The sequence below is a fragment of the Podarcis cretensis genome (assembly GCF_951804945.1).
Source record: "Podarcis cretensis genome assembly, chromosome: 13".
In the NCBI taxonomy this organism is placed as follows: Eukaryota; Metazoa; Chordata; class Lepidosauria; order Squamata; family Lacertidae; genus Podarcis; species Podarcis cretensis.
In genome coordinates this window covers 51,671,834-51,695,691 of record NC_137182.1, presented here as the reverse complement: position 1 = coordinate 51,695,691, position 23,858 = coordinate 51,671,834, and the positions used below count along the sequence as shown (strand labels likewise).

The 23,858-nt window shown below is 46.6% G+C and overlaps 2 protein-coding genes, 1 long non-coding RNA gene and 1 pseudogene across 4 annotated transcripts in view; 2 read left to right on the top strand and 2 right to left on the bottom strand.

The window, feature by feature from the left end:
* Window positions 1-23,858, bottom strand: part of LOC307202384 — a 109,858-nt gene that overhangs the window by 5,484 nt on the left and 80,516 nt on the right. The window lies entirely within an intron of this gene.
* On the top strand, window positions 30-393 carry LOC307202342 (histone H4; the record flags this gene model as incomplete). The annotated part of the gene is made up of 1 exon (XM_079952238.1): window positions 30-393. The coding sequence occupies one exon, from the start codon at window positions 30-32 to the stop codon at window positions 339-341; it is 312 nt and encodes a 103-aa protein (XP_079808364.1). The 3' UTR covers window positions 342-393.
* LOC307202340 (histone H2A pseudogene) lies at window positions 582-1,912 on the bottom strand (annotated as a pseudogene). The gene has a single exon. The product of its transcript is annotated as a histone H2A pseudogene (transcript).
* LOC307202341 (histone H4) lies at window positions 2,557-3,609 on the top strand. The gene has a single exon (XM_079952237.1). The coding sequence runs from the start codon at window positions 2,575-2,577 to the stop codon at window positions 2,884-2,886; it is 312 nt and encodes a 103-aa protein (XP_079808363.1). The 5' UTR covers window positions 2,557-2,574; the 3' UTR covers window positions 2,887-3,609.

The following is a 23,858-nucleotide window of genomic DNA, read 5'->3' as shown; positions in this document are numbered from 1 at the left end:
TGTCGTTGCTCGAAGGTTGCTGGGCGAGTATGTCTGGTCGTGGGAAAGGCGGGAAAGGGTTGGGCAAGGGAGGCGCCAAGAGGCATCGCAAAGTGCTTCGAGACAATATCCAAGGCATCACGAAGCCTGCAATCCGCCGCCTGGCTCGCCGTGGCGGAGTCAAGCGCATTTCGGGCTTGATCTACGAGGAGACCCGCGGCGTCCTGAAGGTTTTTCTGGAAAATGTCATCCGCGACGCAGTGACTTACACCGAGCATGCCAAAAGGAAGACTGTGACCGCTATGGATGTCGTGTACGCTCTGAAGCGCCAGGGTCGTACTCTGTACGGCTTTGGTGGCTAATTCTAGATACCAAGGCTGCAGCTTAAAGCCAAAGGCCCTTTTAAGGGCCGCCCACCTTTTCATGAAAAGAGTTACATGCTTTACCTTATTTTCTGTTATGGATAGACTTAATCCAAAACTTTAGACAGTGGTTTTCAAACTACCGGTAATCTGGGCCACACTCGGAAGAAATAGTTTGGTAGGAAATCTTCATATTCCAGAAATATTTTTTGTGTGTGGTATACTATATATACTACGCTGAAATGTTTAAATGTTCGTTTCTCCGATCTTCCCGCTACATTCCCATTCGCTTACCATACTAGTGGATCCCTTTGAGAACCACTGCTTTACAATAGCGCCTGTATTTAAACATAGGCGCGTACATGTGTTATCAACCTTGAGATCCTTGGAAGGTAAAATGATAATGGGGAACAGGAAAAAAGGCAAACCGAGCGCATGGGTTTAGCCAGAATTGTTTGCGGGGGCGTGCAGGCTTTTAAGATGGCAGCAGCGAGTGCAGGGCTTATAAATTTACAATATAGCGTTCTCAGAAATCCAGTTTGAAACTTTCAGCACTAGAAACTCAGCTCTCTTATGACAGGGTGGACGGCTCTGAAAAGAGCCTTTGTGAAGTCCTGACGCCGCGGTCTGATCTTTACTGGGCCTTCACTTTGTGATCTTGGGCAGTACGCCGCCCTGGGGGACGGTGCCTTTGGCCAAAAGCTTGTTCAGCTCCTGGTCGTTGCGGATGGCCAGCTGCAGGTGCCGAGGGATGATACGCGCCTTCATGTTGTCCCGCGCCGCGTTGCCGGCCAGCTCCAGGATCTCGGCAGTCAGGTACTCCAGCACCGCCGCCGTGTAGACAGGGGCTCCGGCTCCCACGCGCTTCGCGTAGTGCCCTTTGCGAAGCAGGCGGTGCACTCGACCCACAGGGAACTGCAAGCCCGCCCTGGACGAGCGAGACTTCGCCTTGCCCTTGGCTTTGCCGCCCTGCTTTCCACGGTCAGACATCATACAGCCAAATCCACGAAGAACTACAACAACGAAGAGCAGAATGAGAAACACAATCTTGCAAGCCGCCTATTTATTTACTCCCGATGGATTCTTTCTGTCAAATCTGATTGGGTGAAAGAGAGATAGGATGTACTTAGCACCCAATGAGAATGTGTCTTCTTGCAACCAACCAGAATGTTACATTTAAATTACGCAATATGCTTGTGCGAGCCAATAGAAATATCACATGGGAGGAGTTTATATTTCCATGTTCCGCTTTCAAAAAAAGGGGGTGGGTGGGTTACGTCATTGCTCTTCCGTCTGAGAAATTAACGATGGTGACCATATTAGATTGTGTTAAAAAACGAAAAGGAATAACTTTGATTGGTGTTTTTTCTTAACGTGACAAACTATGACCAGTACTTACATTCAGAGCACAATATAAAATTACAGTCAAACAAGCAAACTACATTCTCTTTTGTCTCTGCACGCGTGTAAATACTGTTTTGGGAAAGGCGTGTGTCCTTGTACTTCTGCCACAGGAGCGAAAGCTAATAGCGTAATAGGAGACCAGAACGTCCTTCATCGAGGCAGCACCCGATGCCTTATTGTTATTTTTTAAATGTATAGACTCATTATCCTCATTTAATTGTGGGCTAAGGGAGTGGTTTACAAGAACCATGCAATGAAAGACGCTAGATGGATTAGATGACCATTGGGATCCCTTCCAACTCTACAATTTTATAATTCTAATGCTACATAAACCTCTGAAATTTACAGTATGCTTTTCTAATTCCTGCTCCTCACAATTTTGCAAATGTTAGGATAAGAGTTTTCAGGTTCTGTTTTAGTCTTTTCCCCGCCTCTACGCTACTATTTTGTTTTTCCATTCTGTTCTGCACCATTTCCAGATTACAGTACTGTACCAGTACTTAGTATCACCGGACAGAATCATAATTTTGTAAATTATGAAACGTGTCTATAACTCTCCTGGCTGCACTATCCTCCCCAAATCAAAGGCACATATCTGTTTGAGGAGATAGTTCGCTTTTGATTGGAGATTTTAAAATGACCAGAAGCTGATTGGTGAAAGTATAGCCTATAGCGTTATGGAGTTTGGAAAGAGGGCGTGGCTCAGTCAAAGGCTAACCTGTCCCTCTTCAGTCTTCCCTCTGGTCGGACTTTGCTGCATAAAAGAAACAGCTGCGCTACTTTTCGCTTATTTCTTTCTTGAAGAACACAGAGTGTTATCTTTGTTACCATGTCTGGTCGTGGAAAAGGGGGGAAAGGTTTGGGCAAGGGAGGCGCCAAGAGGCATCGCAAGGTGCTTCGTGACAACATCCAGGGCATCACGAAGCCTGCAATCCGCCGCCTGGCTCGCCGTGGCGGAGTCAAGCGCATTTCGGGCTTGATCTACGAGGAGACCCGCGGCGTCCTGAAGGTCTTTCTGGAGAATGTAATCCGAGATGCCGTGACTTACACTGAGCATGCCAAGAGGAAGACTGTGACCGCCATGGATGTCGTGTACGCTCTGAAGCGCCAGGGCCGCACTCTGTACGGCTTCGGTGGCTAATCGGGATACCAAAACTATATTACAAACGAGCTCAAAGGCCCTTTTAAGGGCCGCCCACCTTTTCATGAAAAGAGCTGACACAGTTTGGGTTGCTAAAAGCGTTTTTTGCTTAGGTAACCTTGGTCATCGGAATTTTATATGGACCACTTTGGAAAGCGCAGTAAATGCGTGGCATTGTGCCAGACTTGCCCCGTAATGCGGTGAGGCGATTTAAATGAATGCTGGGAAGTCGTGTAAAAAACTCATTTTGGTATATGCAGTGGAGGCAATGAAGGAATAATTGTCATTAATAGCAGCAATACTGATCGGTAGACGTTGGAAACGTAGAAAAATGGTGATCTGAGAGAGAGCACTAACCTAAAAACGGGCTAGGAGGGCAGCAAAAATACCGAGACTACAAGACTGCGTTGCCTTCATGTTGATATTAACAACTTTCAGTCTCTTTCCCCAAACTTTAGAAGCCCATAGCGTGTCTAAAAGACACAAAGTGTTGCTAGGCGGGTGATGGATGGGGAAACAGGTGATTTCTACACTTTCCGACCTACGTAGCTGCTGGCTCCACTATTCCGGGATCAGCTTTTTGGGGTGAGCCAACTCCATGCAGCTTCTTGCCCGGAGGTTACCTTCCTCTGCTAATAACACCCCACCCCGCTCCAAGGCTGCATTGCGGCAGGCAGCTCCTGTTTCCAGAGCTTTACTCCGCAACGTTGCTGGTGAAAAGAAACCCCTTGCCTTACTACACGTTTCGGGTGCAAGAACGTGCATTTCTTAAAGGCAGCCTTGGAAAAGCGCAGCAAACTCTTTCGGGAAATTGGTGATTCATGGGTTAAAGCCTCAGCGCCTAGGGCTTGCCGATCGAAAGGTCGGCGGTTCGAATCCCTGCGGCGGGGTGCGCTCCCGCTGCTCGGTCCCAGCGCCTGCCAACCTAGCAGTTCGAAAGCACCTCCGGGTGCAAGTAGATAAATAGGGACCGCTTACCAGCGGGAAGGTAAACGGCGTTTCCGTGTGCGACTCTGGCTCTGGCTCTGGCCAGAGCAGCGATGTCACGCTGGCCACGTGACCCGGAAGTGTCTCCGGACAGCGCTGGCCCCTGGCCTCTTAAGTGAGATGGGCGCACAACCCCAGAGTCTGTCAAGACTGGCCCGTATGGGCAGGGGTACCTTTACCTTTACCTTTAAAAGAGCCTGCGGAGGGGCAGGGGGGTTTCGCTGCTCAAAGGAAAACGCGAGATGCTTGCAGCCAAACCTTGCTTTCTATACACTGTACTCACCTTTAGCTTCCGAGAGACGGCGATGATTGGATGAGAATGGAACTCGCTCGCCAATGAAGACGTGGCTTTATCTCCCTAGCCAATCAGAATGCTGATTCCGGAAATAACCAATAAGGTTCCCCCTAAAAAAAACCCCTTTATGGAGGTTTTTAAGCAGAGGCTGGATGACCATATGTCAGGAATGATCTAGTTGAGATTCCAGCATTGCAGGGGATCAGACTAGATGAAACTCGGGGGTTCCAGATGTCAAAGAGAAAAACAACTATCTGACTTTTAGAAGACATCTGAAAGCAGCCCTGTTTAGGGAAGCTTTTAATGTTTAATAGATTATTGTAGTTTAATATTCTGTTGGAAGCCGCCCAGAGTGGCTGGGGAAACCCAGACAGATGGGCGGGGTATAAATAATAAATTATTATTATTATTCCTTCCAAATCTACGATTCTGTGATTCTATGAAATGACTAGCTTAGTAGTGTGATAGGAATTTTGAGGTCTTAGATATATAGTAATGTTCATAACCGCACGTACATAGATCAGCACAGAAAGCCCGACCTGAAGCCATTTTGATTCCTAAACTGAGCAAATGTTTTCTCTGCAAGGTCAAAGTGGAAAAGCCTCCCCATTGTCTTTTCCTTCACAAATCCTGGCTTAAGGGTATGTCTGTGTTTGAATAGGGTGTGAGCCTGTGAGATGGCCCAGGAACTAAGTATTTATCATTACAAAAGAATGGCTAGGCTCCCGAGGCAATCCAATCAAGTAACCTGCCAGACAGGAGATAAACAATGACAGGAGAAAAACAACATTCAAATTTCTGTTTTAAGACCGCCTCTTCTGTGATGTAGGTATGATGTTTCTGGAGGTGGTCTTGATCTACAGGGTGGCAATTTCAAAAGTCTGTACAGTATAAGGCCTTGCGCGCCATTTTTCTGGGTTCCTCCTCTCTCCTGCGGGTGAGGGGAGACCCTGTTGCAACAGATCAATAAAGATCAAGCTTACTAGCTGCTTTGCTTCTCAGTATTCTCTGGTTGGCCTCTGTTATCTTCTCCTGAAGACAGGAGTGCCTGGCATGCTCTGGTCCATGGGGTCACGAAGAGTCGGACACGACTAAACAACAACAACAACATCTTCTCCTACCAATAGGAAACCTATGTAAGGACTCTATATGGGCTCTTGGATACCCCATAAGGGAAAAGGGCAATTTTTGTTTACAACACTTAGCTCCTGGAAACAGAATAATGAAGGCTGCCATTCCAGCACTGGGAAAACTGAGGAGCAGAGCTCACTCGATTGGCTCTGCAGCGACAGGCCTCCTATCCCTCAAATGTCATTAAGGGGCAGCCATTTCATCAAGATACCTCAGTGGCAGAGATAGGAAGCAGCGATCATTACATCTACTTAGCCTAAGGCAGGGGCAGGCAAACTAAGGCCTGGGGGCCCGATCCGGCCCAATCACCTCAATCCGGCTCACGGACGATCCGGGAATCAGCATGTTTTTACATGAGTAGAATGTGTCTTCTTATTTAACATGCATCTCTGGGTTATTTGTGGGGCATAGGAATTCGTTCATTCCCCCCCAAAAAATATGGTCCGGCCCCCCACAAGGTCTGTGGGACAGTGGACTGGCCCACGGCTGAAAAAGGTTGCTGACCCCTGGACTAAGGCCCCAGCTACTGCCTCCGAACTATGCCTGCTGGTCAGGAGGATTTTGGCCATCGCATGGGAGAAGAGAGTCTCAAAGATATGCTCTCCCAAGCCCACAATCTCAGCATGTTCACACTCCTGTTTATTTTATTTGCAGTTTAATGTCTCGGCAACTTCTATGCTAGCTTGGTGATGTACACAGAACTGAAGAGGGCAGAATCCCCAAAAATGTGCTCTGTGGGGAGCAGGCTTCAGGCACCAAGTCCATTGGCAGACCAACTCTGCGTTACAAAGATGTCTGCAAGGTTGACATGAAGATTGGCGATATCAACCCCACTGTGTGGGAATCCCTTGCAGACAACCACTGGGTCTGGAGATAGTCTTGTTGTGCATCCATAGCAGTGACCACAGAAGGAATGTTTAGGGAAGCTTTTAATGTTTAATAGGTTATTGTATTTTAGTGTTTTGTTGGAAGCCGCCCAGAGTGACTGGGGAAACCCAGCCAGATGGGTGAGGTATATTATTATTATTATTATTATTAGGAATGACTGCAGTGAGAAGAAACGCCATTGCACATCTGCAGCTGCAAAACTGGATGCCTTCATCTGCAGCAACAAAACATGTCTCTCCCCTTTTGTCCCTACAGCCACAGCAGGCACTGCAACCTTCAAACAGTTCGATTTCACCACCAATAGTGCTGTCCTCCATCTTCTCCCAAGAGAGACGGATGCCAACAACAGGCCAATATGGGAACAACTGTCTAGAAATTGGTGCCTGAGTTTATTCTCCTCTTCCCTCCTTGTTCCTTTTTCCTTGTGTGTTGTGTGATTTTTTAAAAAAATTGGTCTGTTTGCTTATTTATTAGAATGTAAGCATGCAGGTAGCAAATGCCTTGTTTTGATTCATATAAGCCAGTCTGGGAGCCTTTTTTTGGCTGAAGAACAGGGGACAAATATTCTAAATAAGTAAACAAATAAAGATGACCTGTTTCTAATCCTCACATTTATTTTCAACTCCATTTTTGCCAACCCCTCTGCCCCCGCCCCAGGGTTGTGAGCAACAGCTGCCCATAGCCTACAGGGGATGGTGTTGAATCCTGTATTTTTCTTTTAAGTTTTATTTCTTTATTAATGTTCTTATGTTACACCGGTAAACATTATCATATTGCATCACAAGGCTTATTATAATATAATTTTCAGCATGTATACAAAGTTTATATACCTAAAGAAAAGAAACAAGGACAAAAAACTATTCCAAAATCATATATGTACCAACACTTTGGACTTCCTGTCTATCCCGTTGTATATTCCTTTTTTTTTACAAATGAATGTACTCTTATTATTGTATATTTCTTTACATTTTATCTAATACATTCCTATATCAAGATGTACCCTTGGTCTTATTTCTCAACTCAGTCTCTCTCCAATGTCAATCGAATGCTAGCATAGACAGCAAACCTTTACTGTATTTTTGAACATATATCTATCCCGCTTTTCCATAAATTTTTGTTCTGAATTGCCTCTCAGGCTATTTGTTAACTGTGCCATTTCAGCAAATTCTTGTAGTTTGTTATGCCAATCTGTTATTGTCGGGACTTCTTCCTTCCACCCCTTTGCTACCAAAGTCTGAGCTGCAGCCGTTGCATGAATCCTGTATTTAAATTAGGTGTAATTCAAAAGAAGTCTGTCCCTTGTTCAGAAAAAGTAACAGCAGTTGTAGCCTCCCTGTGTTTTAGCCACAACCACCCCCACTCCCCTTCTTGGGAGGAAAGCAATGACAAACCTAGACAGCATCTTAAAAAGTAGAGACATCACCTTGCCAACAAAGGTCCGTATAGTAAAAGCTATGGTTTTGCCAGTAGTGATGTATGGAAGTGAGAGCTGGACCATAAAGAAGGCTGATCGCCGAAGAATTGATGCTCTTGAATTATGGTGCTGGAGGAGACTCTTGAGAGTCCCATGGACTGCAAGAAGATCAAACTTATCCATTCTGAAGGAAATCAGCCCTGAGTGCTCACTGGAAGGACAGATCCTGAAGCTGAGGCTCCAGTACTTTGGCCCCCTCATGAGAAGAGAAGACTCCCTGGAAAAGACCCTGATGTTGGGAAAGATGGAGGGCACAAGGAGAAGGGGACGACAGAGGATGAGATGGTTGGATAGTGTTCTCGAAGCTACCAGCATGAGTTTGACCAAACTGCAGGAGGCAGTGGAAGACAGGAGGGCCTGGCGTGCTCTGGTCCAGGGGGTCACGAAGAGTCGGACATGACTAAACAACTCAACAACAACACCCCCACTCCCACCGCAAAATATTGTGGAAAGTTTGGCTGAAACAGAAGCGACTGCAACAGCCCTACAATGTCGTCTACCTTAAGTTTAAAACAGATATACACAGTTAAGAGACACAAGAAAATCCAGATTTTGCTACATTAGCTGAGAAGGTAGGTCTGCTTTTGTCCTTTAGAGGCCGCTAGAGACTGCAGTGAAGGCAGGAGCACATTTTTTTCCAAGCGGAGCTGTTCCAACAGCACCTAGAATATTTACTGTCTCCCTCCCACTGTAAACGTCTGACATTCCTTCTTTTTAAATTGAAAGCAAAGGAAAAAAGCACCAGACTCGTTCGATAAGTGCTCAGCCAAATATATTATGATTACCTACATGTCTCAAACTAAAAGAGGGGGAAATGATCCCCGACTAATTAAGCAACAATGTAAAATTTAAAAAGACGAGAGTAAGATTCAATTAGCTTTATAATAAGTCTATATACACAAAATCTTTTGGCTGTGGTGGCCCAAAACATTGAGAACACTCTCAGGATGGCCAGATTTTAGTCATTTCCTTACTAGGATGGGCAAAGTGAGAAATGCTCTTGAGACTTGCTTGTTTCAACGTCCCTCCTTTTCCTATTAGGAGGCAATAGCTAAATATTTATTTTAAAAACCCAGATTTCCAGCAGGCAGATGCTTCAACAGAACTTCTCTAACTCTCTCAAGGAAAGTTATATTCTTCCATTTCCATTTCCGCCTTGCTGTTTAGTGTGGGGTTTTGTGGCAAAATTGCCAAGCTCCCCGTTTGAAAATGGTCAGGTATTTCTTTTACTCCTTAGATCAGGAGTCAGCAAATTTTTTCAGCAGGGGGACGCTCCACGGTCCCTCAGACCTTGTGGGGGGCCTGACTATATTTTGAGGGGGGGAAATGAACAAATTCCTATGCCCCACAAATAACCCAGAGATGCATTTTCAATAAAAGGACACATTCTACTCATGTAAAAACACACTGATTCCCGGACCGTCTGCAGGCAGGATTTAGAAGGCAATTGGGCTGGATCCGGCCCCCGGGCCTTAGATCAAGATGTGTACATATTGTGTGGGTTGCTGCCTGCTTGCTTTGTATGATTTTGCTGTCTGATAATTGGGATTTTGCTTCTGTGTTTTTTTCCTGCCACTTTTGTTTCATACAAGAAGCCCAGCTTTCTTTATTCCTTTGGTGTGAGAACTTATTGTGGGCCTAAGGTTAAGGCTAAACACACATATTCATTAAAAGCACATGTCTTAACTCCAGTAAAATATTGAAAACTTCTCTGGGATGTACATTGTTAACAAATCTTCCTAATTCTTGGAGTCTGTCCTCAGTCCCCTGGCCTATAATGAATAGATCGTCCAGGCATTTATTCTGTAGTGATATACCACCCCATGCAATTTCTTTTCCATTCAATATGAATGTTCATTCAAATTTACCCATATAAAGATAGCCTCAGCCAAATGCAAATCTGCAGCCTCTGGCTGTATCTGAGATTTGCCATAACAATCTTTCCTGAAACTGAGTTTGCTCATTTCTTGAGTGCTAGTTCAGCTAAGGCACAAATGAAGCTGGTGTGTGTAGTGCTTTCATTTTGGTTAAAATATCCTCCGTCACCGCACAGAATGTTGGCTTTTAAAGCCCCAAGTTAAAAGCCGGATATTAGTTGACTCTTTCATAGATCACTGTCTTTTTGTGGCAAAGGGGCTTGAATAACTCAGAGAAGCTATGAGCTATGCTGTGCTGAGCCACCCAAGATGAACAGGTCATAGTGGAGGGTTTTGACCAAACGTGATCCACCTGGAGCAGGAACCGGCAAGCCACTCCAGTATCCCTGCCAAGAAAACTCCATGGACAAAGACAACAGGCATATAAAAGTTATGACGCTGGAAGATGATCCCCTCAGGTCGGAAGGCGTCCAACATGCTACTGAGGAAGAGCGGAGGACAAGTACAAGTAGATTCAGAGCTGATGAAGCGGCTGGGCCAAAGCCGAAAGGACACTCAGTTGCGGATATGCCTGGAAGCGAAAGGAAAGTCCAATGCTGTAAAGAAAAATATTGCATAGGAACCTGGAATGTAAGAACCATGAACATGGGTAAGTTGGATGTGGTCAAAAATGAGATGGCAAGAATAAATATCAACATCCTGGGCATCAGTGAACTAAAATAGACAGGAATGGGCGAATTAAGTTCGAATGACCATCATATCTACTACTGTGGGCAAGAATCCCGTAAAAGAAATGGAGTGGCCCTCATAGTCAACAAAAGAGTGGTGAAAGCTGTACTGGGATGCAATTTCAAAAATGGTAGAATGTTCTCAATACAAATCCAAGGCAGACCTTTTAACATCACAGTGATCCAAGTTGTGGCGCTGTGGGTTAAACCACAGAGCCTAGGACTTGCCGATCAGAAGGTCGGCGGTTCAAATCCCTGCGACGGGGTGAGCTCCCATTGCTCTGTCCTTGCTCCTGCCAACCTAGCAGTTTGAAAGCATGTCAAAGTGTAAGCAGATCAATAGGTACCACTCCGGCAGGAAGGTAAACAGCGTTTCCATGCGCTGCTCTGGTTCGCCAGAAGCAGCTTAGTCATGCTGGCCACATGACCTGGAAGCCGCACGCCGGCTCCCTCGGCCAATAAAGCGAGATGAGCGCCGCAACCCCAGAGTCGGCCATGACTGGACCTAAGGGTCAGGAGTCCCTTTACCTTTACCTAACCTGACTTTGACCAAATTGCGGGAGGCAGTGGAAGACAGGAGTGCCTGGCGTGCTCTGGTCCAGGGGGTCACGAAGAGTCAGACATGACTAAACAACAACAACAAAATGAACCTTATTGGTGCTGGCCATCTTTTGCCGAGATTCCGGCATTGCAGAAGGTTGGACTGGATGATCTTGGGGGGTCCCTTCCAAGTTGACTCTAAGTAACTAAAATCAGGGAATTCTCTCTTTTTTTTTACGAAAAAAAAAGCCCCTCACATTTGGGTTTTGAGATATGCCCCTGGACAAATGCTTCGCCCATTAAACACGCTACGTCTTCATAAATTGTACAGCTGGGGATATTTTCGCAAGGAATACACTACAGGCCACCTGGCCTTGTTGTCTAGATGCTTCCTGAACCCACCCCTTTCTCTCCCTGAAAACTAAGCAGTTCCCCTTTATCTGATGGCTTGCTGAGAACATCCTCCCTATTTTTCAGCTTCTGCAAGGTCAAATTTCCCTCAGAGGTTCAAGTTAAGGCAAACAGGCGTGGCTTATCATTGTACAGTTGTTCCTTCTCCTTGGATGACTTGATCCTGAAAGCCCCCTCATTGATGGGTTGCTGGAAGAGGGATTAAGAGCGGATTTTCATCCGAGACCTGCCTTTTCAGGTAAATCTAATTTTTAATCTAATTTTCCTGATTTTGCTATTCGGGTTGCTATGGTGCGAAAGGAGCGATGTTTCGGAGCCGGAATGGAAGGCAGACTCCCTTTGCATGGCATTAAATCTAAGTCAGAAAATTGAAAAGTTGCTGAGGTTGAATACTGCTTGGGTCTCGAAAGTTTGTGTCTGTAGCCTGCCTTGGGTCTCTTCCCATACTGTCCTTTGGCAAAAAAAGATGAATGTTTGCTGTCAGATGCAGCTACGGTCTTATTTTATTCTGATATGTGTTGATGATTCTGTGTCTCTACCTTTGGCAATCAAGTGGGCTACTGGGACTTGATATATTGATGCGTAAATCTTGGTGACTCCTCTCCCAGGAGAAATCAGAAGGAACTGATCCAAAAGGAACCAACCGTCTCTCCTGTTCACAATGACTCACCACATTCCAGTGGTTTGGAGTCTCCCCAAAATATAAGGCTAGTTCAAATAAGATGGATTTCTTAGAAACTGTTCCGTAGACATAAACTCTTCCTGGCTGGCACTAAAAACTTTCAGCACTCATTCGCAGCCAGGGAAGGCAGGAATTGCAAATCTTTGTTCTTTTGCGGTGAATTTTCAAGCTCTACCTTAGCTTAGCTTAGCTTACTTTAGATGCCCAAGAAATTCCCTTCTCTGCCCAGGGACTTGCATGTTGATTTCGCCCCCCCCCCCATATCTTGGACTCCCTATCCCCTTTGTTGCTGAAAAGGCCCCCATGTCTCCAGCCCAGCAAACCCCCAAACAAGGAAAGGTATTAAACCATGGGTTGGCAAACTAAGGCAGGATCCGGCCCAATCGCCTTCTAAATCCTGCCTGCGGACGGTCTGGGAATCAGTGTGTTTTTACATGAGTGGAATGTGTCCTTTTAATTAAAATGCATCTCTGGGTTATTTGTGGGGCCTGCCTGGTGTTTTTACATGAGTAGAATGTGTGCTTTTATTTAAAATGCATCTCCCGGTTATTTGTGGGGCACAGGAATTTGTTCAGTTTTTCCCCAAAAGATACAGTCCGGCCCCCCACAAGGTCTGAGGGACAGCGGACCGGCTCCCTGCTGAAAAAGTTTGCTGTATTAAACTCTTTCTCAATCCAAGCTGCTGGCAAAAAGCTTCTTCCCCTGTTGTCGTTTCTCTGCCCAGCCTGGTCCTTCTTTCTTGGGGATGGAATGCTCTCTTCCTCCTCAGTTATCATGCCCCCCCAGAATCTCTGTGTTGTCAAAATCCATAGCATCCTGCTGTAAATATGGGCATTTTGCTCTCTGCCATTGCCTCCCATCTCCTTTCCCCTGAGTTTTACCCAGTCCTGGATTTACGTATAAGCTAAACAAGCTATAGCTCAGGGCCCCACTCTCTTGGGGACCCCCCAAAAAATTAAAGGGAAAAAACCCCTGGATTTACATTTCTGAAATATAAGATAAAAAAACAAATAAAAGAAAACCGACATACAGCAACAGTGTTGTGTGTTGCGTACGCTCCTGTGATGTAAGTCATGGGTCCCACTTGCTAGCCTGCTCCCCAAAACATCACTGGTTTTCTATTATTATTTTATGTTATAGCAAGTTTCTAGAGACTAGATTATAAATCTTTGCAAAATGTGTTTCTAAAGGAACTTCTGTTATTGCCAAATGCCAATGTGTTTGCATTATTAAGTTTGTTATGAATAAAAAAATCATTTTAAGTTAGAGCTTAATAATTATTTCACTATGAATATACCGTACTTCTTCTTAATTGTATTTCACTATTAATATACAACAATTACTTTGATAAAATACGTATTTTGTTATGTGCAATTGGCTTTAGATACCTATTAGGTCCATAAATTACAATAGAGCATATACTCAACACAAAAAGCAGCGACAATTTGTTGTTGACAAAGGACAGCTGGACATATAAAGGGCCCCATTACCTTCAGTAGCTTAGGGCATTGTCAAACCTACATCTGGCCTTCCTGAAGCCCCACAGATTCTCTCCCCAAAATCCCTCCCTCCCTGAAAATACTTTCTGTTTCTAAAGCAAGTTGATACCTCGGCCGCAATGCACCCATTTTCCTGACCATATTCTAGTTCCCTCCTCAATGGAACCCAGACTTGCTTTGAAGGAAAACTCTTGCATGGGTTTTTAAACTCTTTTTGAGTCCTGTCACCTCCAGCCGATTCCGTTTGAGTTCCTGTTAGACTCTCTGTAGCTGTTTTCATTTTCGTTTCTGCGGGCCATCTCCGAAGTTAGCCAAAGCAGCTAGAGTTTTGTCCATTGACTCAAATTCCTTACAGCAAACTTTTTCAGCAGTGGGCCAGTCCACTGTCCCTCAGACCTTGTGGGGGGCCGGACCGTATTTTGAAAAAAATATGATGAACGAATTCCTATGCCCCACAAAAAAAACAGAGATGCATTTTAAATATAAGGACACATTCTACTCATGTAAAAACACGCTGATTCCTGGATCACCATAATTCAAAAGCATACATTCTTCGGCAATCAGCCTTCTTTATGGTCCAGCTCTCACTTCCATACATCACTACTGGGAAAACCAAAGCTTTCACTATACGGACGTTTGTTGGCAAGGTGATGTCTCTGCTTTTTAAGACGCTGTCTAGGTTTGTCATTGCTTTCCTCCCAAGAAGCAGGCGTCTTTTAATTTCGTGACTGCTGTCCCCATCTGCAGTGATCATGGAGCCCAAGAAAGTAAAACTATACAAAAACTATACCATTCTGTATTCCGTTACTGCATTCGTCAAAACTTATTTACACTGCTGAATTTGTCTTAATGCTGCCCGTGTTTTCGTTTGCCAACACCTTTTCGTGCTTGGGTATAAGGGCGCTGGCGCTTCTGAGAATGATTATGCTAAAATCCTGGCTCCCTCCTTCCTTTTCTATGGGCAGGTCCCACTTTTGCGGCCCCCGTCCCCAGTTGATAGGTGTGGGTGGGGAGCAGGGGAGGGAAAAAAATACCGTATTTCTTGCTCTATAAGACTCACTTTTCCCCTCCTAAAAAGTAAGGGGAAATGTGTGTACGTCTTATGGAGCGAATGCAGGCTGCGCAGCTATCCCAGAAGCCAGAACAGCAAGAGGGATTGCTGCTTTCACTGCGCAGCGATCCCTCTTGCTGTTCTGGCTTCTGAGATTCAGAATATTTTTTTTCTTGTTTTCCTCCTCCAAAAACTAGGTGCGTCTTGTGGTCTGGTGCGTCTTATAGAGTGAAAAATACGGTGCCCACTGGAACCAAGACTTGCCGTTTAGTGTGGAAAAGCTTTCTATGCCCCGAGGCAGCCTGCTGCCCCAACATCCTGCCCTCCCCAAATGTTTTTGACTGCAGCCCGGGTCCAAAAATATCTGGAGGGCACCAAGTTGAGGAAGCCTGTACCTCTAAGGTTATATATCTATTTAACTGCATTTCTAGGCCACCTTCGCTGCCAAGGAGGTCAAAGCTCTTGAGGAATAGCTCAGCCTGTAGAGCATGAGACTCTTAATCTCAGGGTTGTGGGTTCCAGCCCCACATTGGGCAAAAGATTTCTGCATTGCAGGGGGTGGGCTGGATGACCCTCGGGGTCCCTAGGATTCGATCTTCCAAGGTGCTTTCTGGGGGTTTTCCCTGTTGTTATTCTGTCTCTCACGGCTACAGTAAACCTACTATTAAAATTATGGACTGGTCAGAGGGCAAGCGGGCAAATTTAGCAGGGGATCAAATACTTTCCCCCCTCACTGTACATTCTTCTCCTCCCTCTCCATTCCTGTGAGATACGTTAGGCTGGCAGCCTCTGAGGTCTCTCTGTGGGATCTTTCTGGCTTTTTGGTATGCTTTAACGTACAGTGGTGCCTCGCAAGACGAAAATAATACGTTCCGCGAGTCTCTTCGTCTTGTGGTTTTTTCGTCTTGCGAAGCAACCCTATTAGCGGCTTAGTGGATTAGCGCTATTAGCGGCAAAGCGGCTTAGAAAAAGGGGGGGGAGGGGAAAAACTCGCAAGACTCGCAAGACGTTTTCGTCTTGCGAAGCAAGCCCATAGGGAAATTCGTCTTGCGAAGCACCTCGAAAAACGGGAAACCCTTTCGTCTAGCGGGTTTTTAGTCTTGCGAGGCATTCGTCTTGCGGGGCACCACTGTATTATAATTCCCCCCCCCCCCATTTTATTATTTTTATTGTTTTGTAAGCCTCTTAGGTTTGTTTGTTTGTTTACAATCATACAACCAAGCAGTGTATAACTGTTACGAAATAAATAAAACAAACAAATAAAAAATGACTGACTTGGGGACGGGATTTGAACCTTTGTCTCTCCCAGGTCTTTGCCCCACACTTTTTGTTGTTGTTAAATAATTCTTATTAATTTTCAATTACAAAAATCCAGTGCGCGCCATATTCTATTAACACCAAACAGCAATTCCAATTCAAACACAAATCAATTACATTGGCAATTATAAATTTTGTTTGGCTTCCCACGTGCTGTACTTCAAGGCCCGATTCCCTTCAGTTCTGCCTCCAGACTTTTGCTCAAACCAAATACAATCCACTCTTGATAAAATCCCTTCTACCACAGCTACAGTAATTAACTTCACTTCGCGTTAACACATATAATAAATTGCAAATTCGCAGGTGAAGTTCTCCTTTCTTCTTCCTGTGTGGGGTTTTAATTTGTTCCTTTAATTCTTTATCAAATATTATGTCCATATTAGTTATTCTTGATCGCTGTGTGGCTTACTGATTGAAGTTACCCTGGAGACGTCTCTCTCTTTGTTCTCAACTCTTCTGATTGCAGCTGTAAAATTCCACTTTCGATTTCAGGCAAGAGAGTATTGCCCCCCCCCCCCCTTAAACCAGCAGTTCCCAAACCTTCTCAGCCCAGACCACCCTTTTACCAGCTCCATAAACTCATCCCCTTGACCCTACCCCATTAGAAGCACGATTCAGATTTGCACAACCCACTAAGGAAGATAATAGCACAGTAAAATTAAAAAAAGAGTAGCAACTGACTGTACATTTTATTCAAAATTCAGTTGAAACTATTAAGTTGAACCAATTCGACAAACTGGTGAACTTGATTTTAAAAAATACCAGCTTTCCAAAGTCTAAAAACCTAGTGCCCCTCTAGCACACACACACACCACCACCCACTTGCCTTTTAGCACCCCCTAGGAAACCCCCACCCAATTTGGGAAACCAGTGCTCTAACCACTGCTCCTCGCTGCCTTTCCACCTAGCGGGATTCTGCCCCTCCGATTCTTCGGAACATCCTCCCATTGTGAAGGTTCATCCCTCTGTCTCCTTTTTTTTAAATAATATTTTTAATTAGTTTTCAATTAGAATCCAATAATAGCCTCATGATAACGCCAATTTATAATGCAATTATTGATACCAATCGTTCAAATCGGCCTCGGTCCAGTATACCTGAAGGAGCGTCTCCACCTCCATCATTCTGCCCGGACACTGAGGTCCAGCACCGAGGGTCTTCTGGTGGTTCCCTCACTGCGAGAAGTGAAATTACAGGGAACTAGGCAGAGGGCCTTCTCGGTGGTGGCACCCACCCTGTGGAACTCCCTCCCACCAGATGTCAAAGAGAAAAACAACTACCAAACTTTTAGAAGACATCTAAAGGCAGCCCTGTTTAGGGAAGCTTTTAACGTTTAATAGGTTATTGTATTTTAGTGTTTTGTTGGAAGCCGCCCAGAGTGGCTGGGGAAGCCCAGCCAGATGGGCGGGGTATAAATAATAAATTATTATTATTATTCAAATCCCTCTGTCTCCTGGAGGCTGGTCTCGGCTGCAACTGTGTTCAGCTGAACTTTTTCTTTCTTTCTATGGAAACTTCTGTTTAATTCTTGTTATGGTTTTGTGCGAGGGCTCTGCGGAACTCCCAGCTGCTTTGGTTAGAAGGTTTAATGGCCTGCCTGCTTTTCTGATCTTCTGCAGGAGACGAGGATTCTTGGAAGAGAGAAGAAAACCCACTTCCTCAGAAACCAAGGGGGCCGAGCCAGACGGGGCTGCCTGCCTTTGTGGCCTGCCTCCACTTCCGCCGAGGCTGAGATCTCTGAGAGAGGGCTGTGGGGGGGGGGGATTTCTACTGCTGAAGAGCTTCTGCTGAGACACCCACAAGAAAGAGAGAGTCAGGAGGCCAAACTTCACTGCAGGACTCATTTCAAGAAGCCCTCCTCCTCACCCCACATCGGACTGACTTGAAGACCTGCCAACGTCGCCTTCAAGGAAGCCCAGGACCAAGAAGGGGGCGGCAGGGAGAGAGAGAGAGAAAGGAAGACATTGGCACCAACCTTGGCACAAGAGCTCTCAGCTGGAGATGGTATCCTACCCGAGGCCGACCACCCAGTGGCAAGAAAAATGGCTCACCGAGCTCCAGCGGACCACTGATTTTGAGGAAGCCATCCAGGAGCTCACAAAGGACCTCTCCGCAAGAGGCAGGAGGGCAGCCCAGGGCAGATGGAGAGGCGCCCTGCAGTACCACAGCGCCACGGCCACAAGGAACATCCAGTACTTGTACGACGTCAACAAGGCCGAAGCTCTGAGAAAGATCCTCGAGCCTCCCCCTCCTCCTTGCGAGATCCCTGCGGCGGAGATCCACAAACACTTCTCCGAAGCGTTCGCTAGCGAGGGCTGGGGCCTTTCCCCGTGTCCGCGTGGCTGGCCTCGCCTTCCTGCCATGAGAGGCTCCGCCGGCCTGGAGAGAGACTTCGCCCCCAGAGAGGTGAAGGAGATGCTCCACCACATCAAAAAGAAGAATGTGGGGAAGGATAAGCTGACGCCCGCCTTTCTGAGCCAGCAAGACCCCGGGTGCCTGGTGCTGACCGCCGTTTTCAACCGGTGCAAGCGGCTGCGTCGCATCCCCTCCGAGTGGAAGAGATCGGAGACCATCCTCATCTTCAAAGGCGGCGACGCCAAGGAGCTGAAGAGCTGGAGGCCCATCGCCATGTGCGACACCCTTTACAAGATGTACGCCCGGTGCCTGAACCGCCGCATCAACACCTGGGTCATCGAGGGTGGCGCCATCTGCCCGCAACAGAAATACGGCATGGGATGCGTCTTCATCTTGCAGGCTTTGTTGGACGAGTGCCGGCGTTCGGGGCAGGAGTTTGCCCTCGCCAAGTTGGACCTCTCCAGTGCCTTCAGCTCCATCCCTCACCAGCACGTCTTCCAAGTGCTGTCGGAGCTGGGCATGCCCGAAGGCTTCCTCAGCGTGGTCTGCGATCTGTATAATGGGTGCACCACCACGCTGTCCAGGCTGGGTTGCCCGGATATCCCAATCCAGAAGGGGCTGAAGCAAGGGTGCCCTCTGAGCTACACCATGTTCAAGCTGGCAATGGAGCCGGTTGTCCGATACATCGCCGCTCGATCCACTGGATTTGTTCTGCACGGCCGGAAGATAGACATCCTGGCTTACGTTGATGACCTGGTGGTTGTGGCCAGCAGCAGGAAAGGGCTTCAGGACGCGTTGGACGCCGCCACTGAGGCCACCCGCCGGGTGGGCTTGCGCTTCAACACCGCCAAGTGTGCGTCTCTCCACGTCCGACAGTGCCAGGTCCTGCCAACCGAGTTTACCATCCAGGGAGAAGCGATGACCCGCCTTGGGAGAGGAGAAACGTTCAAGTACTTGGGGGTTCTCCTGAGCTTCCCGGAACAGCCGTTCTCCAAAACCTTCTACAAAGAGTGGCTTGAAGAACTGGGAGAGATTGACGATTCGCTGTTGACCCCCGGGCAAAAGATGGACGCTCTCAAGACTGTCCTGCTGCCCAAAATCTCATCCTTCCTGAAAGGGCCACCGGCCACGAGGAAATGCCTTGAGGAAGCTGACGCCGTCGTCGTCAACATGGCAAACAGGTGGCTTGGGGTGGCCCGTAACACCCTCCGCGCCCCCAGGCAGTGTGGAGGACATGGGATTCTGGAAATGGGACACCTGGCTGATGTTGCAGTCATCACCCACGTCTTCCTTCTGCTGACCAGCCCGGACCCCACCATGAGATCGGTGGCGCAAGGCGCCTTTGCTAACACTGTTGCAGAGGAGCAGAACTTGCGTGCAACTCCCTCTGGCAAAGCGCTGGCCCGCTATCTCAACAGGTCCTCCAGAGGCCATTTCAGGCCTGGTGGAGGTGTCAGCCCCTGGCACCAGGCTGCCAATGCCACTTGGCACCTCAACAGATCCATTCAACTCCAGTGGTTCTGTAATGAAAGGCATGTGATTGGCGTGCAAATGCAGATAGATGGCATGAGGCAGCAGTTCTCAGCTGAGAACAGGAGCAGCCTGGAAGGTAGTCTGAAGGACCTCATCTGCAAGAGCTATCCAAGCTACCCTGGGTGGAATTAGGCCTCGTGTGGCTCAGGTACAAGGCATAAGCCCCTGCCATTCTCTTGCAAGCTGATCCCGGACTCTTAACCTCAGACACTGTGCAGACAAACTCTCTCGACCTCACCAAAGCTCAGAGCTGGAGAACAATTGTCTTTCAGTCAGTTTCCACCCAATGTCCATGCAGATGTCTGCGTGCTTCTCCTGGTCTGTAACTGTGGGTGGCTGGGTGGGAACTGGACAATTGAGGCCCCAGGAGTGAATTGGTGGAAAGGGTTGGGGGGGGGAGTAAAAGGGCTGCATTCCATTCATTTTGACTCGGACCCATTGAAATCAATGGCCACATCTAACTTCTGTCCATTGGTTTTGTTGGGTCTAGTTGCAGAAAAAGCTAAATTGAATAAAGCCCACAGGGATTAAGCATATAAACGTACAAGTCTTGCTGAGGAAGGATTCTATAAAGGGGAATCTTGCCTTGCCAAACTTCTGGAATTATTTTTTTTTTTATGGGAGTGCCAATAGGCATGCTGATGGAGATGGATCTGGTGGATACTGTGTATATAGTTCATGTTCCAAAATGTTTCTGACAAAGTCCCTTGTGGCCAATTAAATTTAGCTGCTGTGGAATAATAATAATAATAATAAATGTTTATTTATATCCCGCCCTCCCCGGCCAAAGCTGGGCTCAGAGCAGCTAACAACAAGTAAAAATAGCACAGTGTACATAAAATCACACAGTCAGTTAACTAAAATACATTCTAAAATCAATTCAGAATCAAATTAATGGCAACCATTGGGCTAGAGTTCTATGAGGATTACAGAAGGAGAGAGGGGGTCAGGCTGTGCCCTGGCCAAAGGCCTGGTGGAACAGCTCTGTCTTGCAGGCCCTGCGGAAAGATGTCAAGTCCCGCAGGGCCCTAGTGTCTTGCGACAGAGCGTTCCACCAGATCGGGGCTACGTCCGAAAAAGCCCTGGCTCTGGTTGAGGCCAGCTTAACCTCCCTGTGGCCCGGGATCTCCCAGCTGTTTTTATTTGAAGACCGTAAGGTCCTCCATGGGACATACTAGAAGAAGCGGTCCCGTAGGTACGAGGGTCCTGGGCCATATAGGGCTTTGAAGGTTAAAACCAGCACCTTAAACCTGATCCTATACACCCAGTGGAGCTGGTATAGCACCGGGTGAATGTAAGGAGTCTCGCCGCGGCATTCTGCACCCGCTGGAGTTTCTGGGTTAGCTTCAAGGGCAGCCCCACGTAGAGCGAGTTACAATAATCCAGTCTGGAGGTGACCGTCGTGTGGATCACAGTGACTAGGTCAGGGCGAGAGAGGTAAGGAGCCAACTGCTTAGCTTGGCGGAGATGAAAAAATGCCGCCTTTGTTCAGGGCTGTCTTAAGCATATCTGGCGCCGTGGTGCAAAGAACCCCCCATTCCCAGCGTTGTTGACCTTTCCCCAAACCTCTGCAGGGATCGCTCTCATTCCCACAGAGGCTTGGGAAGGAAGCTGCAATCCTGCCAGCCATATGTTTGACGGGGCACAACTGGTGGGTGTGCAGGGAAAGCGGAGGCTGGCGGCAAAGCCACGCAGCTCCCCCGCTCACCGGGGGCGCTCCTGAGAGGCTGGCGCCCTGGCGCAACACACCCATAAACCCAATGGAAAAGACGGCTCTGTCTTTGTTACGGCTGCAATCTGTGCCTCCGTAGAAAGGGAGGTGTCGAAGATTACACCCAGACTCTTAACGGACAGTGCTGGCACTAATTGCACCCCCGAAAGAGATGGGAGTTGGCCCCCCCTAATCCCATATCGTCCCGACCCAGCCAAAGGACCTCTGTCTTCGAAGGATTTCAGGAGAGCTGCCCTGTGGGTTAGTAGCTCCAAGTGCTGTTAGACTCCCAGTTCCCATCAGCCTGAGCCAGCACAGTCAATGATCAGGCACGATGGAAGTTGTAGTCCAACCATTTTTGGAGACCATAGCGTTGGCTATGGCTGACCTCTAAGAAACCTGCAGGCAGGAATCAATCACCAGGATCCAAGCGCCTGTGTTTTTCAGCAACTGAGCATAGATATTACGGCTAGGAGCCATCAATAGCCTCTACCCGACATTAATTTGTCCAGTCCTATTTTACAGCCATCTAGGTTAGCAGGAAGGGAGGGAAATGAATATAAGAGGCTACCATACGCGGTGGCAATGTAAAATGGTTTAAAAAGGCCTGGGGAAAGACATATAAAGATTTGAAGAAATGTGGGAAATGACTGTTGTTAAAAACCCCCTGAAGCTGTGATACTGAGATGTACAGGATTTCAGTGGCGTAGCGTGGGGGGTGCAGGGGGGCCCGGCCGCACCGGGCGCAACACCTGGGGGTTAGGGTTAGGGGGCGCAAATCCACGGGTTAGGGGGCACAAATCCACGGGTTAGGGGGCGCAAATTACTTGCCTTGCCCCGGGTGCTGACAACCCACGCTACGCCACTGCAGGATTTGATGGACTTACCAGTAGAAAGACTAGATTCCAGTATTTGAGTATGAATCCCAGGCCAGCATCAGCCCATCCCTAAAGAAGCAAGAAGCCATCGCTAAAGAAGACTGGCAAAACAAAGCAATGAACTATGCTGGACATATTAGATAATTTGAAACCTAAAAAAAAAATAAATGGACAATTATTGAATGCATTTTTTTGAAGCTTTGCGTATAGGTTTCTACACTGGCATAACCTTTAAAAGTCACCTGTAATAAGATGGAAAGGTTTCAAAATTGGATTGTTAAGAATATAAAGTTTTATGGATGTGCATGAATACGTACTAAACAATGAAACCAAGAGGGGGAGTGGAGGGAAGTCAACTAAAATTATGGTTTTAAAATTTGTTCATGGTTTTTATATATATATATATATATACACATTGTTGTTGTTTTTATGCATTGTTGTTATGTTATGTTATGTTATGTTATGTTATGTTATGTTATGTTATGTTATGTTATGTTACTTTTGGGAGATGAGTAAAATCTCCCAAAAAAAACAACACATAAAAATCAAAAGTCGTCTAGGCATGGAGTTCCACAGTTTAACTAGAACGACATGTATATATTGACGGGGCTCAATGACCAATCTGGAAAGAGAGTCATGTCATGACATGGAATGAAGTCTTGGCGCAACAACTCTTTATTTCCTTAGGATTTTTTAGATTGGCAGGAATTTCGCCCCCTCTCAGCCAGCCTGCCGCTTGCTACAGCTGCTTCAGGCAGTGTTGCCCTTTGGTCCATCTTCTCTGAATGCTAACTTTTTGCCGCCCCACAAAAACCCTTTCGGGTTAAAAAGCAGGATGTTCGCTGCTGAAAAATCATAGCCCCCGTGGCGAAGATGACTTAGCATAGTTCAGCCACTGCTGACATATATATCTCACAAAAGCAATGGCTTGTTTCATACTCGGCACGTCCTATATTCCCTACCTGACATTACTTTCATCTGAATGGGTGTTTTGTGGCTGTTTGCCTTAGTGCAGGCAGTGGTGGTGCAGTGGTTAGAGCACTGGACCAGGGATCAGGTTTCGAATCCCCCACTCGGTCATGAAGCTCCCTGGATTTGACCTTTGACATCGGTCCCTGCCTCTCTCAGCCTAGCCCTACCTCACAAGGTTGTTGTGGCGATTAAACAAGAATAGGGGAAACCACGTACACCACACCTGGAACACTTAGGAGAAAAAGGTGAGGTACAAATGAAACAAACCACAATCTTAAGCATTTCTAATCATTCCTAATGTCTGATCAACGTTCTTTGGCCTTTGAAATGTGTTTGTGGGAGGGGGGTTAAGGGTTTGGGTTTATTTACCTTGTTTTTATTACGTATTGTGTGTTTTTATTTTGTATTTTTATACTGTAAACCACCCTTGTATCTTTGGATGAAGGATGGTGTACAAATTTAAATAAAAATAAATTTAAATAAAAATCGTGCTGGCCCTTTGAGGATGTCTGAACCAGGTAACTGTGCCCCTGACCAAGGAAGAGGTTGGAAGTTTGATTCCTCTACAAAATACTGAAGAATATCTGTCCTGAAGCCGTGAACACCATACATAGATTTGTGAAAGATAATAATAATAATAATAAT

Excerpts from the sequence above, each read along its gene's own strand:
- LOC307202341 (XM_079952237.1), top strand. The coding sequence starts at position 2,575 with ATGTCTGGTCGTGGAAAAGGGGGGAAAGGTTTGGGCAAGGGAGGCGCC.